General features: G+C 47.1%; 1 protein-coding gene across 1 annotated transcript; it reads right to left on the minus strand.

Annotated features, from left to right (window-relative positions):
- Positions 1–761: 761 nt before the first annotated feature.
- LOC120838112 (pre-mRNA 3'-end-processing factor FIP1) lies at positions 762–19171 on the minus strand. The gene is given in 6 exon segments (XM_040207872.2): positions 762–1047; positions 1049–1623; positions 4175–4396; positions 15043–15390; positions 16862–17053; positions 18992–19171. Coding segments are annotated over 6 exon segments (1746 nt in total). The 5' UTR covers positions 19139–19171; the 3' UTR covers positions 762–785.
- Positions 19172–19206: the final 35 nt, after the last annotated feature.

Here is a 19206-nt window from a genome sequence, read left to right on the forward strand (position 1 = left end):
TGTAAAATTTATTATGCAGAGTGATTCAAGACCTCACGTTGCAACACGGGAGGAGAAGACATGTATGGCATGTACAATGTGCAGGGCCCGACATCCAGTTCAAGAAACGCTCGACATTTCCAACACCCTCAATGACAAAAGACAATCGCTGCTCAGAAGACAGGCAGAATAAAAAGGGACCACCTCCATCTAACGACTTTACAAGCTGGCAGAACCCTAGAATCGCGATTATAAGAAAAGAAAAAAAAGGCAAGTTCCAGACGTGTCGAAATTGCGCATCTCCGAGCAAGCAGCGACCGTTTGCTCACAAAAGTGTGGTTAAGTTACCGTTTGGAGACAGATTTTAAAAACAACTAGAGAGTTGTTTCAAGAGAACGCAATTCCGTCTGCTTCTATCCACTTCGTTATTAAAGCGGAGCTCCCTCCTCATAGGCGCCTATGAGGAACCGATCCAATCATGTCCCGTGTGGACATCCCTTCAAGCCTCACAAATTTTGGCGGCTTCTACCTTTCATTCGATTGTACTGGTAGTTTTGAGAGGCTTGGTTCTACAATGCATACATTTAGGGAGAGAACAGAAACAGATGGACAAGACATAACTCTCCCTCTTGTTACGGGACTTACACCTGTCCATCCGTTTCCGTTCTCTCCCCAAATGTACGCTACAGACTCGGTCGGTAAAAATACCCAACGAACAGTACTCATAGTAAAAAATAGAAGACCCAAGTCACGATGAGGGAAACAAATGACCAACCCCGGCGAAACCTCGTCCCCATCTCGTTCCTTTATTCCGCCTTGGCCTCGGGCGCCGCATCCTGCGACCCTTCTGCGGCCGCCTCCGGCTCCTCCACAACCGCCACGCGCTCTTTCTTGGACCTCTTGTGCTTGTGCTTGGACGAGCGCCTCTCCTCTTCCTCGTCCTCGTCCCGGTGGTGCCTCCGGCGCGACGACCGGTGCCGCTCTTCCTTGTCCCCGCGGTGCTCCCTGTGCCGCCGTTCGTGGCGCTCCCGCTCTTCGTACTCCTCGTCCCGTTCCCCGCGCTCCCCGCTCCCTCCCGCGCTCCCGCAGTTCCCGGGGCTCCCGGGGCTCCCGCGGTTCCCGCGGCTCTCGTGGCTCCCGTTCTCTACCCTCCCTACCCTCCCGCTCGCGGTAGTAGTCGCGATACCGTCGGCTCGACCGGGGCGGCGGCATCGCGTCCTCCTCGTCGTAATCCGGGGGCGGGGCGCGTCTCGACGAGCGTTCCCGCTCCCGGCCCTCGCGGTCCCGTCCCTCTCGCTCTCGGCCCTCGCGCTCGCGGTCCCGCTCGCGCGGCCACGAGCCGCCGCCGCCGTCGTCCCCGTACGGCTGGCCGTAGCCCGACCCGTTGTAGAAGGACGACCGGTCGTCGTAGGAGCGGTCGCCCCCAGCCCCCGGGATCGGGGGAGGGGGGTGGGTGAAGCGAGGGGGCGGGAACGACCCCGTGTCGTAGCCCGGAGGCGGGACCCCCGGGATCATGCCCGGGATTGGGGGCGGGATGGACATGTTGCTGGCATCCAGCGGCACCCCCATGTAGCCCGGCGGGGGCACGTGTGTCGGGGGCAGGCTCAGGCCCCCCATGGAGCCGGAGTCGACCGATCCGATGACCTGCGGGGGTGGTCGAGGAGATGCAAGTCAGGGCATGCTACCATGGCTGCTGGGTCATGTCAGAGTCGCTGAATATACTTCCAATGTACCGTAATCGCTGGCATAATAAGGCTGTCTGATTGATAGGGTTCCCACGTACAAGCATTTGAATGGTGGTGGCGAAGTGATTGCACAATGCGCTGCTAACATGGCATACCGCCAGTGGCATAGCCAGAAATTCTATTTCGGGGGGAGGGGGGCAGGAATGGGGTGGCAGGGATTACTATGACTTCAGAGGGAAAGGATGTAATACATAGGTATTTTATATTCCTGGTTGCATTTTGAGTGGCGGGGTGGTTTATGCAATGACTTCAGAAGCGGTGGGGTACTTTATGCCTAGTGACGTCGCCCCCTCCAGGTTACGTCACTGCATCCCGCTCCATGCTGACGAGCAGATTGTCGAAATTTGGCTGTTTGAAGAGAAAATAATTTCAAGCAGCAGGCACACTATTTTTACTGTATGCAGAAGCATACAGTAAGCATGCATGCAGAAGCCGCGTCCAAGGGGTTCGTTTTAATGCTTACTGAAGTAGAGAGTTGGTACTCGTTACTGTACAGGAGCTTGAAGTTACCTGGCTACCTGGTGAATATTCAGTGACTTCAGGAGAAATGCCATAGCCCACAAGCACATATAATGTATGGGTAGCAGGGTATAAAGGTCACTGCTTTGAAAATTAGCAGGCATCGTAAAAGAAGGCAGAACACAAAAGGAGGACAGCAACAAACTCGGAGACAAACAAAAGGGATGTGCAACACAAAAGAACTCTATGACTGGAAGCAGAAAAATACTATACGGTGAGCAAGTGCACCAGAACATGTCTTTTGCACGTCAGAATGTAAGGAAAGACACACCAATCAAAGGTCAGCATAGACAATGTGCAACGACGAGGCAGCCAAGCGCGCACCTCATAGGCTGAGGTCACGGGGAAACGTAAGGATCTGGACGTGTTTGGCAGGTAAAAAAGGAATGTGGTGCGCAAAGAGCAGACAAATTTGAACACCGTATAGCATAGACTGGCTTAAGCAAAATGAAAGATATCCGACAATCTCACAAAACTCGACAGAGATTTAGTTAAAAATAGTGAAACTACAACCCTTTCCTAAATCTCCAATTTGTAGGCACTCGCCTCTGCTTTTTAGTAACTCACCGCAGCAAAGGACATAGGTTGCTTTGGAAAAACAAGGGATTATTTGCGAAAGATCTGTAACTTCCAAAGTAGAAACGAAAAAAAAGTAGAGATAGTGGTAAAATGAGAGGATCCTTCACAGCAGGACTCCAAAAACACAATGAAGCAAACCCATATAAATGGAACTCTCGTGACAATGTCAATGTCCTAAATTTGTGCTTACGCCTTAATGTTAAAAATGTCTTTATTACCAGAAAGGTACAGCACAAGGTACAGCACAATGCCGCAAAAGTTGAACGCAGATATAGGAAAGAAATGGATTTGGTGTTCTGTGAAAACAGTAAAGGTTGAGACCACGGCCAGAGAGACAGATAAAAGGGAACTTCACACTGGAAAAAGTGCAGATACCTTCACTGATAGAACAGCCCACTGTGGGGTATGTTAGCAAGAAAGCAGAGGACAGAGAATAGTTTAAAATAAGACTTTGATGTGACAAAATAGTGAGGGTGCAGATAGGCAGAAAACCCAGGAACCTTAAGATGAAGACCTCCAATCCCCCACCACAAACCAGCTCATTTGCACGCTTCCTTTACACAGACAGATTAGTAAAAGCGAAGAAAAGAGAAGTAGGAAAACTAGCATATCTTACCAGACGAGGAGAAGCAGGCAGGCTGTACTCTGCATTGACTTTTCTGCACAAGGTCGTAGAGGCTAGCGAAATATACGCAGCCTCGCCACCCACACGGTTGACAGGAGATGGGATGGGATGGGATGGGGGGGGAGGGGGGTCTACTTTTCCCTCTTTCAACCCAGCATTGGTGACAACGCTAACAAACACCTCCCAAGAACTTAAGCCCCCCCCCCCCCCCCAAATGCTGACGTAGAAGTCGGCACTATGGCCTCCTAGATGACCTTGCCATCTAGGAGGCCTTGCACCCAAACAAGTCTAAAAGAAGGAAAACTTAGATGCCCCTGTGTCCTCCCTTTCTCTCCATATTTATTTATGTTTTCTTGAAGCAATCGTGGACACTACATTATTTTCCATTTCACTTTACAACCGCCCACGGCATATGCTACGGGCCATCCCACCCAATCCAGCGGCACAAATGTATAACGTGACGAAGCGCCCTGCGCGTCACTGCGTTCCCTCCCGAAGGTCAGGGCAGCGTCACGTGGCACTGGATTGGATTCGGTCGGCTCCTAGGGTCCTTTGCAATGCATCGCAAGGTGAAACGGAGTATTGTCTCGTCAATGTTGTGCGGAAAAGTTGATGCAGAGTATGGCCGTCAGTGGCAGAGAGAAGAGAAAGAGGCGATGCAGAAATGAGGAGGTAAGCTGCGGCAAGCGGAGAGGAAGAGAAGGCGGGGGACGGGTGGTGGCCGCACCTGAATAACCCCTTCTTTGCCTCCCCCGGGTCTCCGGCTGGGCAGGGAGGGGGCCCCGCCCCCGATGACGTCGATGCTGCCCGACATCTTGCGGCCGGGGGGCGGCCCCGCCTTCTTGGAGCCCAGCACGGGCACGCTGGCCATGCCCGTGTACTTGCTGTTCTCGTTTACGGGAGGGATGGGCATCAGCAGGGGATCCTTGCCCACCAGGTGCAGGGCAGACTGCGCCAGAGAGGGACACCCACGCTCGCCACCCGCCCCTTTGGAAGACTCCGCCGGTCGGCCATGCGACAGACACCCAAGCGCTCCAGGGACTGCTCATGTCGGACACCGATGGCTTCCGCTGGCGACCAGTCGCCCGGGCACCCATGTCCCTCCCTGATGGCCCATTTCGGACATCAATGCCCTACTTTTCTACCGATGCCACACAGCCCTTCTTGACTTTACCTTTCAGCATGCTCTCTGAAAAGGCATCTCTGAATGTCTCGCTCCTGAAAGCCCCCACTTGCCAGTGAGGCAATTCTGAACCAATGAGACCAAACACTGACCTTTCGGCCCAGAGTCCCTAACAGGCCTCATCTGCTTTAGCTTTTCCAATCTTGGCTTCCCACAAACTGTCTCCGTAGGTGTGACGGCTAAGGAATCGCTTGAACCCCCTTTGGACTGTGGCTCGCCTGGGCTGTATTTATGCACATTCTAATTCGCAACTGACCAGTCATACAAGGGAGCCTTACAGCCCCGAGCTGCTGCAACCTTGTTCCTCTTGCATTAAAAGAAACCATCAAGAAAGAGTAACTATGAGAACCCTACAGTTGGTGACAGGTTAAGAACTCAGGGGAAACTCCTCCCACCCCTTTCCACTTTAGCAGAGCGAACACTGGAGAAGGAATCGCCTCCTCTCTAGCGTTCACTCTGCTAAACTCTGCTGAACTCTCAAGGGACACTGACACACCCCAAAAATGTTTTTTCATTTTTTGCCAGGCGATTTGTTATGGTGTCGGAAGACTACCCAATTCATATTTTGCAACAGAGTCACATATATTTTTAATAAATGCAAAAAACGCAACTGCTCGAAACCGAAATCTCCGCAAGGAGGTCGGAGAAATATAGGGGATGAGAGAGAGCCGGAAGTCACAAAACTACACCCAACCAAACGACTTTTTTTTTTTTTTTTTTTTTTTTTGCGTGCAGCAGTCAACACGTTTTGCGGGAATTGCTTTCCATGCGCTTCCTTTGCAATTATGTTTGTTCCGCTCACTTTTTTGTACTTCAAGATGAGTTGTTTTGTACGTAGAAGAGTTGGAAATGAGTAGCGAGTGCCCGTGGTGAATTCCCGTGATAGGCTCTGAAAAGAATGCCCTCAAGATGTTGCATGAAGAGCTGCTTCACATGTCCTGCCTCTGAAAGTGGAATTGTGCGGAAGAGTATGCACAAGTTTCTGGAAGGTCAACGGGATCGGGACCAATGGCTGGCTGTGATTCCTGTAGAACAGTTACAGGCACCCCGGAAAGCGGACGTTACCCCATTCATATGCTCCTTGCATTTTGTGAAAAGTGACTACATTGAGTTCACAGATGTCAAAAAGGGAATCCCATACCATTTAGTTCAGCGACATATCACCCACAACTTTTGTTTTTTTCAGTGATAATTGCAACAAAAATATGTAAATATCGCAAAAAGTTCAACAACAAAAAAAAAAAAGAAGTTATGCCGACACTAGGGATTGAACCTGCGCCCGCTGCGTGTGAAGCGGACATCTTTCCACTGAGCTGCTGGGGAAACTCTTTGTGGTAATGCAGCCGGTCTACTGTATGTCAAAAGGTTTGCTGCCAATTTCCCTCCAGCAAGGGGATTCCCGGCTTCAAGTCGGGCAGTACCACGCATTGGCCACATTCGCACTTAGTAAAGAAATTGTTCGCCTGCATATTCAACTCAAAGTACACACTTCGCGCTTGACGATTGCACAAGCGATGTCTTCAGCCACGAGAAGGGGGCAACGGCTCAGCAACGTCTTAGTGAGAATCGGCTTGGTGGCATGCCGTACGGGATGAATGCCAATTCTTTTGATCGGTCCAAAATTTCTCTTTCGAAAGAAGACAGATTCGCCGGTACCGCAAACGACAGTTCTGAAGTAGAGCTCCCACGTCCGTCGTCCACTGCCATCGCCGTCCAGCCCGCGAGACCCACGATATGCGATAAAACGCCATGTTGAGGATTACGCAGTGAATGCACAAAATGCTTCCGGTTCTCTGTGCAACTTTTTTTTCAATCAACGTATTTGGAGCTTTTTGGAAGCTACAAAAAATGGGTTTAATATTTTTTCTATTTTTAATATTGAGTGCGTGCTTTCAATGACCCATGACTTTATTTAAGTTTGGTGGTTGTGTCTAAACCTCAGAAAACGGCCCGTGACCACGGAGAAGAGAGTGAGCGAGATTCAAATCGGCCAGTTCTCGACTGGCGGTTTTCGGGCAGAAAAAAAAACGAATTTCGAGCCGCAAATTGTTGTCTGGGTAGTTGGGCTCTCATATGTCACGTACACCGAAAAACCTCGGCGAGCATAAATACCCTGCGAGTGTCCCTTTAATCTCTCACCGACTATAGGATACCTTCTACACTACACTTTTTATTTATTTATTTATTTATTTATTTCAATACCCTCAGGGCCAACGGCATTACAGAGGGGAGTGGGTTGTATTCAACAAGAAATATTATACAATGAATAGCTTAAAGGCAAAGCACAAATTAGTTATGAACAATACAAGTTAGAAATAGCAGTTTTAAACAAATCATCCGCCTGGATTATGGCGATGGAGGTGGGAAGGCGGTTCCAATCCAAAGACGTTTTGGGAATGAAAGATTGTTGAAATGTGTTTGTGCTACATAGTGGTACACCTACTTTATGAGGATGATCAAGACGGGATGAAACATAGAAAGGTGGTGTGAGGAGACGTTGACGGAGGAATGAGTTAGTGTGAAATACTTTATGGAAGAGAGACAAACGGGCTACCTTTCGGCGTGAGGCAAGACTAGGCAAGGATAAGTTAGACTTCATAGAGGTGACACTTGCAGTGCGTTGATAATTACTGAGGATAAAACGAGCGGAACGATTTTGAACAGCTTCTAGGGGGTTAACCAAATTTAAAAGGCTCGGGTCCCAGATAGACGACGCGTATTCAAGCTTTGAGCGCACAAGTGTTTTATAAAGAGTTAATTTCAGAGAGGAGGGAGCTAAGGAAAAATTACGTCTTAAATAGCCAAGCATGCGATTAGCATTACTAATAACGTAACCAATATGTATTTTCCAGGAAAGATCAGATGTTATGTGTACACCCAGGTACTTGTAAGACGATACAGAAAGTAAAGGAACATTGTTAAGACAGTAGCAGGGAGAAACAGAATGATTACGAGACACTCTCATTACTTTGCACTTAGTTGTGTTAAGCGCCATATGCCAAGTTTCACACCAATGAAGAATAACGTCAATGTCTGTCTGGAGTTTGATAACATCTGAATCATCAATAATTTCACGGTGAATGACACAATCATCCGCAAAAAGGTTGATTGAGGAAGAAATGTTATTCGGCAGGTCATTAATGAAGATTAAAAACAGAAGTGGGCCTAGTACAGAACCCTGAGGCACGCCGGAGGTCACTGACGCGAGAGGAGATGTATGGTTATTTGCCGTAACAAACTGGAATCGGTTAGTAAGAAAGCACTGGACCCAAGCCATAACGTTAGCATCAATGCGAAGGTTATTTAGTTTCAACAAAAGCAACTCGTGTGAGACTTTATCGAACGCCTTCGAGAAATCCAAAAATACGCAGTCGATCTGGGACCCTCTATCAAGAACAGAATGCAAGTCGTTAGTAAATAATAAAAGTTGGGTCTCGCAGGAAAATGATTTTCGGAATCCATGTTGAGAGGCGTTGAAAAACATGTTAGACTCCAAAAAATTAACAAGCTGAGAATAAATGACATGTTCAAGTATCTTACATGGTATGCTAGTGAGAGAAATTGGTCTATAGTTGTTAGGGGAATGTTTATCACCTCCTTTGTGCAATGGAACCACCTTCCCAACTTTCCAATCGTCTGGGAGGACTCCGAGATCTAGCGATTGGGTGAATATTTTTGACAGTATGATGGAAGAATATACACTTGTGTTTTTTAAAAATTTGGAGTTAATATTATCGACACCAGCACTGGATGATAGTTTAAGATTATCGATTATTCGAACAATGCCAATGGGATCAATTTCGAAATGTTCCATAGGCATGAAGCTGCACTGAGGTAATGAAAAAGGTAACATGTTACATGCACTGGAAAAAGATTTAACAAAAGCCGCGTTTAAAATTTCAGCACAGTCTTCACTAGGTATAACAGAATCATCCACCCTGATTGAGATTTCGTTCGAATTGTTATCACCAATAATGTTCCAGAACTGCTTAGGATTAGTAGACAACATATTCGGCAAAGTCTGATTAAAATACACAAGCTTCGCATCGTGAATAGCAGATTTGTAAGCCTCATACGCGTTCTGATAAGTCTCCCAACGTTTTGAACAGCCTGTTTCATTTGCAGAGCGAAACAATCTTTTCTTTTTATTAGAAAGCCTTTTTAGTGTCACATTAAACCAGGGTGAATGAGTGTATGATCTTATCGAACGGAGAGGAATGAATTTATCCGTGAGCAGCGCCACTTGATTCTTAAACAGGGTCCAGTTTTCCTGAATGGTGCGTTCAGAAAAGTTAATTATAAATACATCTAGAAAAAGGGCTAAGTGGTCATTAATAGCTTCAAAGTTCGCTTTGCTATAGTCGCGAATGCATTTAGTCACTTTAGAGGAGTTGTGCTTAGGAACCGTCAGAGATATGTATAATGAACTATGATCACTGACACCTGGTAAATGAGACACTAAAGAAACAAGATCCGGCGTATTAGTTAAAACAAGATCAAGGATATTGGCTGACGTAGCTGCGACTCGTGTGGGTTCAGTGACGAGTTGTAAAAGATTGAAATCAGCACACAAGCTTAAGAAATTGGAACACTCAGAGGAATGACAACTGAGAGAAGGGCACGTATCTGACCAATCAATATTCGGATAATTAAAATCGCCTAATAAAAATATCGGAGAATCTGGGAATCTTGCAGTAACCATATTTAGCGCATCATGTAAGTCATTGACAAAGCCAGTGGAACAGTTAGGTGGTCTATAACAAGCACAAAGTACAATTCGCCTATTTCCCGCGTGGAAGCAAACACAGATAAACTCAAGCTCAGTTACAATATTTACATAAAATGATTCAATTGTCTCGTTAATTCCAATCAATACTCCTCCCCCTGATCTATACTCCCTGTCGTATCGATAGATATTAAACTTTTTTTCGCAGGCAAATATTTCACTGTCACGGATTCGAGACGAAAGCCAAGTTTCTGTTAGTACTACGATATCAGATGATGAAGAGTCAATAATCGCACACAATTCATCACGCTTGTTCATGACACTTCTTACATTGGCGAAAAACATTGAAAGATTAGCAAATGATTGACAAGGCCTTTGCCGACTTTGCTTATTTATGGGTTGCTACGAGGAGCTAGCAGAAGGCACTGACTCAGCAGCCGCGCTATTATCAGGATTTGCGCGGCGTGGTACAAAACGATCACCAACTTCAATCACATTGTCACTGTCTGAGCAGTACATAAAAATCTTTTTATCAAGGTGAAGTTTATTGTACCGTAAGCTAAAGTACTTGTCCGGGCTTCTCGCCTTCGCAAATTCAATCAAAACCTTTCGCGCGTGACGCGTAGCTGGCGAAAAGTCCTCGCTGACAGACACACTGCTGCCCTTTAATTTTGATCTACCCACCAGCACGTTTTCTCGAAGCTTGTAAGACGCAAACTTAACGACTATTGGGCGACATTTTCCCGCGACAAAGGCGCCGAGTCTATGAGCCCGAGCTATGCCGTCTTCAGCAATCTGCATGTTAGCTTCCCGATGGAGCACCTCCCGTACTTTCTCTTGGGAGAGGGCCCATGTCTCAGATGGAGTGTCAACGATTCCATGGAAAATTAAGTTGTCCCGTCTCGACCTGTCCTCCATTTCATCCACTCGGGCGCGTAGGAGCGTATTTTCTTTCTTTGTGTCATTGGCGATCAGCTGTGCTACCCGCAGTTCATTCTGCCACTCGTCGGACATTAAGGCCTTGTTTTCAACCACAGTTAGTCTATTGTTTACTTCAACGAGTTGTTTTTCAATCGATTGTTGGTTGCTTTTTATCTCGTTAACGGATGCCATAAGACCATTCTGGCCCTCCTCAAACTTAAGGGTACGAGCATTCACTTCATGAAGAAGCTTCAGCATTTCGTCAAGCTGCTTGCCTTGGCTCTCAGTCCTAGGTCCCGGGTTGGACTCAATATCCCCGCTCAAAAGAAGAATCAAAGAACACAATGCATCAACACAGTCGGAAACACAAAGACACAATGCTTCCGGGCGAGGCAGCACTACGAGACACAAATAGTCGCTTTTCACTTTCGAATAGTAATTACGACTACCCACCTGCAGTATGAAAACGACAGGATTAGACGACGTCCGCATGGTTGAAAAGCTGCCTCGCCCACTGACGAATTCCGCGCCAAGCAGGGGGGCGGTTTGTGAAGATTCCGATGATGACGATGTCGATCCGGTGGCACGATGAAACGTAGGCGAAACCAGAAGAAATTCTTGGTGAGGCACGGAATGTCCACCGACTTCACTGGGGGCGGACACAATCTGCGTTTGCTGGTGTTGCTTGTATCCCTGTAATCCAGGCGGGCCGGTATAGTTCACTGACAGCGTGAACAAGGCGAAGATCTGCAGTATGAAAACGACAGGATTAGACGACGTCCGCATGGTTGAAAAGCTGCCTCGCCCACTGACGAATTCCGCGCCAAGCAGGGGGGCGGTTTGTGAAGATTCCGATGATGACGATGTCGATCCGGTGGCACGATGAAACGTAGGCGAAACCAGAAGAAATTCTTGGTGAGGCACGGAATGTCCACCGACTTCACTGGGGGCGGACACAATCTGCGTTTGCTGGTGTTGCTTGTATCCCTGTAATCCAGGCGGGCCGGTATAGTTCACTGACAGCGTGAACAAGGCGAAGATCTGCAGTATGAAAACGACAGGATTAGACGACGTCCGCATGGTTGAAAAGCTGCCTCGCCCACTTTGCAAACAAGGCAGAGTAATCAGGGAGGCTAAGAGTGGCATGCACAAGGTGTTTGCCGACACAACTTCAAGATGGCAGCCGGCATTTTTCTCATATACTCAGGTTCTCCAAGGAAGGGGCCCATACTATCGGCCCCTTCAGCTCTGTAGGAGCAGATCCTTAGTAAACTCTCAATTTCTGTCTTAGGGGTAGCTCCGATGAGCCTGCAAGTTCGACGAGAATTCTTTCGTACAACCAGCTTCCATCAGCCAGCAAGTAGACAAAGGATAGACCTCCACTGTAAAATAATTTGCAAGAGACACAGGAGTGGGGCCCCTGAGAATCAACTAAGCGCTCAAAACAGCAAAACCAGAAGTGCACAAAACTCTACAACTCTAGAGGCACTGAAAACACTGAAGGAACCAACACAAACCTTAGCTGTGGATGGAGAGAAGGTGCAGGGGGTTGACACACAGACGTCGGCACAAGGACAGGAAATCACAAACAGCTCAACACTCAACACAGATGTGGCAAAGAAGTGTTCAAGACAAAAGTTCACTCAAAACCAGTGTGGAAAGCACTGGTGCAACGCACGTAATTGAGGCTGGGGCATTTCAAAACAAAACTGTTATAACAAAAAAAAAAATAGGTCAGTCAGAAAAAAAAACAACCTCACCATGTCTCAAAGTAGCAGGAAACAACCGAAAGAGGACAGATTGGGCTCACTGTCAATATACGGCTGAAAAAAGTTGGGTTAAAAAAATTAGCACAGTTCTTTGGAGCTATCGGCCCATCCTGTGTTTGACTTTGGGAGAGTGATTACGATGAAACTGTTATAACAATGCCTACAACGAGAGATGCTGTGTCAATAGCGCCGATAATGAACGCTTAAATTTAAAGCTCAACAACTCCCCAGGCTGCTGTCACATGCTGTACCAATGCTGCACCGGAAGAAACATTACTAATTTCAAAACTTGGTTTCATTTCATCAAGCTCGTCCGTCAGCAACTTTATATACTTTGTTGATTGCTCACAAGTACGTCCTTGCGCAGACGTGACAAGTTTTAGTTCCCAAAACCCACGAAACATTTTGAAAAAAAAAAAAATAAAGCCGGTTGCAAAGTATTAAATCTGGTCAATGTTACCGAGTGGAAACTAGGGCATAAATGAGCTAGAGTACCACATTTACTCGAGTAATAGCCACACTGTTTATGAAGAAAAGCTGAGGGTTCGCTTTTCCGCGGAGCCTGCGGCTCGCCAATCACTGCGATCGGCAGCATGATTCCAGCAGTTTACAGGAACGAGATAACGTCCTCGCGTGAAGATACCATCTCTGAAGATTGCATTTGTATGGAGAATCGTGTTCTCCACCTGGTTATTCGCTATGTTATTGATGCGCAACGCAATGATTCGCTGTATATGTGTTCTGCGGGAAAGCAGACGCAAGGACCCTGTTCAAAAATAGTGCGGCTATTACTCGAGTAAATACGGTATTGACACTCCGTTCCTCTATTTTCTTGTGGGCGCCGCCCTTTTGGTGCCTTTTACAGAACGGGCACAGTTGGTGATCGTTACAAATAAAAAATGTGACTTCCCGAGCCTTAGATATGGCGTCGGGGAGCTCAGGCAATGTTGCTCTATGTCGTCACTGACTGTTTTAACTTTCCTAGAGGATGGAAAACCGTTTTTTTCTTTTTCTTTCAATTTCTAATAAAGCATTAGGCAACCATAATTTTAACCACCAAAATGGCTGTCGTGTCGATACTTTGAATCATAACCTATATAGTGACTCTAGTGGAGACATACCGTTGTGGACAAAAAGCAATGAGACCAGCTTGTAACACTTCAAAATGATGCGAGAAATATGTACAGACACCCCTGGGAAGACAAGAAAGGTTGCAAAAAACAAAAGGGTCTTGAGGCCCAAATGTATAGACCTTTTGCGAAGTTACCCAAGCACCAAGAAGCATGCTGCGAGTGCAGTTACACGCGCCGCACGTGCTGGCGTCTGCACCGGTAACTGTTCCAAAGAAAAAGTCTAAAACAAATGTTACATTGCACGTGCATTTGTCAATACCTCGTCCTACTTATTTCCTTCAAATATTTTATACAGATAAGGCGAGCACATACAGCATGCATACCTACGTTCCCAGCAATCTCTTTGGTGCTTCAATAATTTGGCGGAGGGTCTATTGGCTGATATGTTATCATGCAGCCGAAGGGTCATCCCTTACTGTGCTGAATGGGCTCCTACTTATTGGCTGCCCTGGGATCCAAGCAAGATGAGTTTCTTGTTTTCCAAATAATCTTGATCAATTAATTGATTTGTTCCCTTTTGACCCTTTGCCGATCTCAGGTTCTTTCTTCGAGACAAAACATACCATTGCTCGCTTTCTTAAAGGGCCACTAACACCCCAAACATTTTTCTTCTTCATATTGTTGCAAATGACTGGAAATTATCCTTTGACATCCTTGTCCACATTTGAAGTTTGGAAACTAGGGTATGTGAAGAAACAAAATTACTTCAGAAAGCTGAATTTGAAGTTTGCACAAGTAAACCTTGTAGATGGCAAAATGGTGCACTTCTTGCTTTTCTCGAAGGCTTCTAACCGGAAGTGTCGCTTAATTTTACCTCTTATCGATCGCGGGCGAGCACGCACACCAACACCCAGCTGCACGGCTCTTTCGCTCCACACCTGCCACGTCTCCTTTCTCCCTGTCCAAACGACGCGTCGCTTTTCAGTTCAAGCTCCTTTTTTTTTTAGCAGTGTTCCGTTTAGTCAGTCACGAACACCTTTTTAAAGAGAGTGGAAAGCGGAAAAAGACGTCAGCAAACTTTGGTGACCGACGTGAGGCGGGATGTTGCGTAGGTGCTACAGGAGGTGCTGCCCCATTACTGTTGAGTCTAAAAGTGCTGCGAAGTGAAGAGAAAGAGAAGCCAGGAGACGGCCAACGCTTTGCCACCAACTCCACCAAGCTATACTTCCTTCTCCATTTCTTTTTTTTTTTTTTGTGGTATAAGCAGAATTATGCTTTAGCAGTCGCAGCAAGAAACATATATTTGTTGAATGTCATTAATAATTGTTACAGACATGAAACTTGCAAAAGCTCTAAATTTATTAAAAAGTAATGCCTTTGCCAAGTACTGAAAACAACTTTAATTTCCTTGGGCTCAGCATTTCACTAATGTGGCGGAGTGTGAATTTCAGAAATATTTTGTGGGTAGAAAATTTTGCAATGGAAAGTGGTAGGTTATCTATTTTTCTATTTTTCACAATATTTTCTAAATTCGCGCATTTCGCGAAATTTGGGTTCTCGCAGAATTTAAGTCGCTTACAGTATGTCACCAAGAAATGAAGCGGGGAATATCCCAGCGGGGCTGGACGACGTGAACTTTTACAGGGTCGTTCGTGCGCTAGAAACTGTGCTTCTCGACACACTTTTCTCCTGGGTCATTTTAAGTCCCAAAACATTTGACACGACAAAAAAAAGTAACAATGTAGGTATCATCACTGGCCCCTTAAGTATCATTTTGATTCACCTCAACAAAACAAACCCAAACCGGCGGAAACTACAGAGCCCCAACACTCGGACCAGATTGGATTGTGGCGGCTTGATCCCTCGTGTCGGGCAACCACGGCGTAAAGAACCGGATCTAGCCGAAAGAGTCCCAACACTGACCTTGACGGGCACGTTGTTGTCCGACCGCAGCTTCCGCTGCCGGTCGCAGTATATCTTCCAGGTGTCCTCGTTGAAGCCGTAGTTGAAGTAGTCGGTGATGTCCGCGCCGGGCTTCCTCCAGGGTTTGTCCTCGAGCGACTCGATGTTGAACTCGTAGATGGACACCCCATTGAGGAGGGCCACCTCGTCCACGTCCAGGCCCTTCGTCTTGGCGCCCCCGGGCCCCACGCCCCCCCCGGGCCCCAGATTGCCCCCAAACGGGGCGCCCCGCTTGATGTTGAGGTTGACTGTCGGCGGGGGGCCGGGGTAGGCCGCGTACGGCGCCGACTTGATGTCTCGGATCGTGACCTGCGTTGATCGAAGGACGGCGTCATTACAGTCCTTGAGCTCATTTCACACAATAGAGTCTTTCTCCGAAGAGGGGATAAAACTTCACAGAGTTCCGAGGTCACGTGTGCCGCGTCACGGATGTTCGCTAATTTCCCGAGCCCGCAGGAAGCTGCGGAGAATCTGTGTCGGGCACGCAGAATATCCGTCGCCCAGTCGCAGTGACCGCCCTCCTCCCCTTTTGGGGGAAGGATTACGGCCAGCAGCACTAAGCTGTGGGGTGGCTTCCTTTTCTCTTTCCCTGCCTTTTGTTCGATGAGTCCCCAAAGGTCACAAACATGTTCATGAAAAAAAAGGCTCCGCCGAATGAACTAGTACATGAGACTCTGTCGTGCGAACGCTCGCTCGAATTTTCTGCACCACTTCCTCCTTCTCACGGCCTTTCCTCCTCGCAAATCTACGATGTACATGGTTTCCTCCAGGGATGAAGAACTTTCGTGCGAATGCACCATTAGCTTACCTGGTCTGGAATCTTTTCTGAACAGTTCTCTCTAGGGACAAATTCGAGTACCAGAGGCGCACTGCCGACGTCATGAATCCACCAATCGGATCGCCAGGAGAACCGAACAGCGAACGTGGGAAGCCGCCATGAAGGAAGTCGCCAATGTGTCTACTCTTACGCAGAAACCCACAAATCCATAGAAAAGTTACCCTTTTCCACATGCCCCCGAACCTTTTCGCACATGTCCCCAAACCCTTTTGTACATGCCCCCGAACATTTTTTTGAACGATTGGAAACACCATCTGTACTTGAGACCTAGGGGCCATGTTATGTCAGTACAATAGGAATGCATGTGATGGGTGCTACATCTGATTCAAAAACATTATCAAAATGTTTCTGAAATGCTCGCCATGTCAGGCTTGTCTGCTAGCTTTAACGATACCCCAGCAGTAAAACTGAAGTGTCGTACACATCTGGATATTCAGAAACGGAAGATGATTTTGATGAAGCGATAATTAATCCAACATAGTTAATATTCACCAGCTTGCTTGCACCGTTACGATATTTTCTTTGATAATTTCAGATATTCCGTCAGCTCGAGGTACGGTAGGAAACACCTCGGATTTAATTTCTTTGTATGGCACGACCCTTTCAACAATGATATACATACTAGAATAAGAAGGCATAAGTGCTCGACTCATAATGATGCCTTGATGCATGCCAAGCCCCGGTGAAACTGAGGGGGCATTTTACTGCAATGAAGAGCACCTATCCTGAAAGTTCAAACTTCACACAATTCGACTGCCTCTTCAGTGATGAAACAGCCTTACATCATCTTGTCGCTGCGCTTTCCCACGCATATATTGCCGATCCAAATTTTGTTTCGTCTGCAGCTTGTAACAAGCCTAGCAAGTACCGCATAAAACAAAGCAATGTCGTCGGTGCACGCTTTCAAGTGGCGAACGAACTCAAAGTTGCAAGTCGACCCACCTGAACATCGTCGTCGTCGTCATCATCATCCTCATCATCGTCGTCCCCAATTTCACCGTCCCCATTTTTCTCCGCATCTGCAGTCGCTGTCGCAGCCTCCTTGTCCTGCTCTGCCTCCGCTGCATCGACCGAGGTCTCATCTGTCCGCTGCTGATCATCCTCACAGCTCAATTCTCCTGCTTCTTTGTCGTCCTGCAAAAAAGCAGAGTTGATTAATGTTCACTTTAGTTGGTCTGACTGTGGCAGGGGACTCTTCTACATGAGCTGAGCTCCAACGAAGTAGGTATACCTCAATTGAGCTCAGTTCATGCACGCTACGAGGATAGGAACTTCAGTACGTAGCCTTCGGGTGTTTCGTACTCGCTAGTACTCGTGTAGCAAAAACAAGTCCCAAAGCTACAACATTTCGTGTTAAAAGAGAAATGGGAGTGCAACATTCCATAGAGATGCGAGGGTTTTGAACCTGTATGAAATTTTCAATGTCTGCCATCAGTGTGCCATCATGAGTGGTTGCACTTTGTTGTTATAGAACCACAGTGAACTAATGGCCAACTCGGAAGAGTATGAGAACCAATCACAAGAAAGAAAAGAATGTAGGTTAGGAGGACAGTGGAAGACACCAGAAACGAATGTCCTAAATACGGCGGCAAGGGGTCTAGCACAATTGCCCCGCATGCAGAATCCCTGTCGAAAAAGCCCTGCATCATTAGCACCATATTTCGAAAGCCCAGAGTTCAATTACACCCCCCTTTATTCCCCGCGTACCAAATGCCCCATCCTCACTACCCCCGTAACACCCTCTTCACACTTCGACCAGCATTGTTTCATGTCTTAACCTAACCTGTTGAGGGCCTACAAAGGGTCTTTTAAGTGAAAGGAACAATCAAATAAGGTTAACTTGAACTGCAGAAAAACTTGGAATGATGTAAAAGTGGCCAACAGCAATGCACTCTGCTGTCATGGAGGTACCTCATATGCAGAATTATCCTCTCCTAGATAGATACAAATATTTTTAGAATGACGCAAGGATGGAACTGGTGTTTGGTGCTGTGATAAGTTTGGAGTCATGAGCTTCACGTTAGCAGCTTTGACAGAACCCACTTCGTTTGTTTTCACTTTTAACGACGCGAGACGTGACTGTGTATAGCGCACGCCTGAAGAATGTGAAGCTTTATCCAGTTATTCTTTTACTTTACACCTTACAGGGGGGATTCACATCATGGGCTTCAGAAACTGGGGCTTGTGAAAGCGGGGCAAAGAGGTCAGATTGTATAACCGCGGGGCATTTGACATTAGGTGCTTTCGAGCACCACCCGGCAGCAAGTTGGGCTAGTTGGTACACTATGTTTTTAAAAAAGGCAAGCCAGAACTAAAGTTGATGACACACAACAAAGTGCACACACAATGTGCCGAGCATGCACTGTGTTCCTCGAGTGCTTTACCTTTCCGAAATAAGGCTCTTATGCCACCATAGCAACACGCTCTAAAGCTTATCGCGTCAGGCTCAGACGACAGCGCTTCTCAATACATGCAAGTCAGTGCAAGGTCAGTTGACAAAACAAAAGAGATTCCTGCCCACAAGATGACAACCTCAGCTCTTTCACATCATACATCGCACTTCAGCTTGATCCGTATCTCAACGAAACAAACAAATTATAAAAGTTGCAAGCTTTCTATCCACAAACCGATCATGCCCAAAGGGAAAGCCTGATCTTGTCTCCAGAATGATATTGAATAGCAGGCGGAACTTCCAATCGCACCGTGTAAGTTAATGCCACAGACGAATTCAATTTCCGCCTGTAAAGTTTTTACAACACCCACAGGCAAGTTGGAATTGTGATGGCAGAGCTGATTATCCAGACGAGCGCATGAAACATGTTCTTCCGTTGTGCCAAAACTGGTTTCATGGTACGCAGCTAAAGACCACAAATTTATCCCATTTTTTCTTCTAAAGTAGAACTGACGGTTGGATAACTTAAAGCTAGTTCGTTTTACTAGAGCGCCTCACTGATTGCACGTTACCAAAGGCGCGTGTCAGAGAAGCGCTTTCAAAAACTGCTACCCTAGTGTTAGCGACCGCCGCCAAAGAGGTGTCGGCCACTGTGGTATCCCCGTGCATTTATTGGGTACCTGCGGCACTTCGTCTTTGATGATAACGACTACGGAGTCTTCCGCAGCTGTGCGCGAATCGTCGCCGCCTTCTTCCCGATTCTCGGCGTCTGCCTTTTCGTTTTCCCCGTACAGCCAAGCATCGTCGTCTTCCGCGGCAGCAGCCATTTTGTTCGCATCACAGGATTCGGATCCGGAATGAACGAATCCAGAGCCGACGCCGAAGCCCCGAAGCC

Source organism: Ixodes scapularis, unplaced genomic scaffold (genome assembly GCF_016920785.2).
Source record: "Ixodes scapularis isolate PalLabHiFi unplaced genomic scaffold, ASM1692078v2 PGA_scaffold49__6_contigs__length_1374808, whole genome shotgun sequence".
NCBI classification, from domain to species: Eukaryota; Metazoa; Arthropoda; class Arachnida; order Ixodida; family Ixodidae; genus Ixodes; species Ixodes scapularis.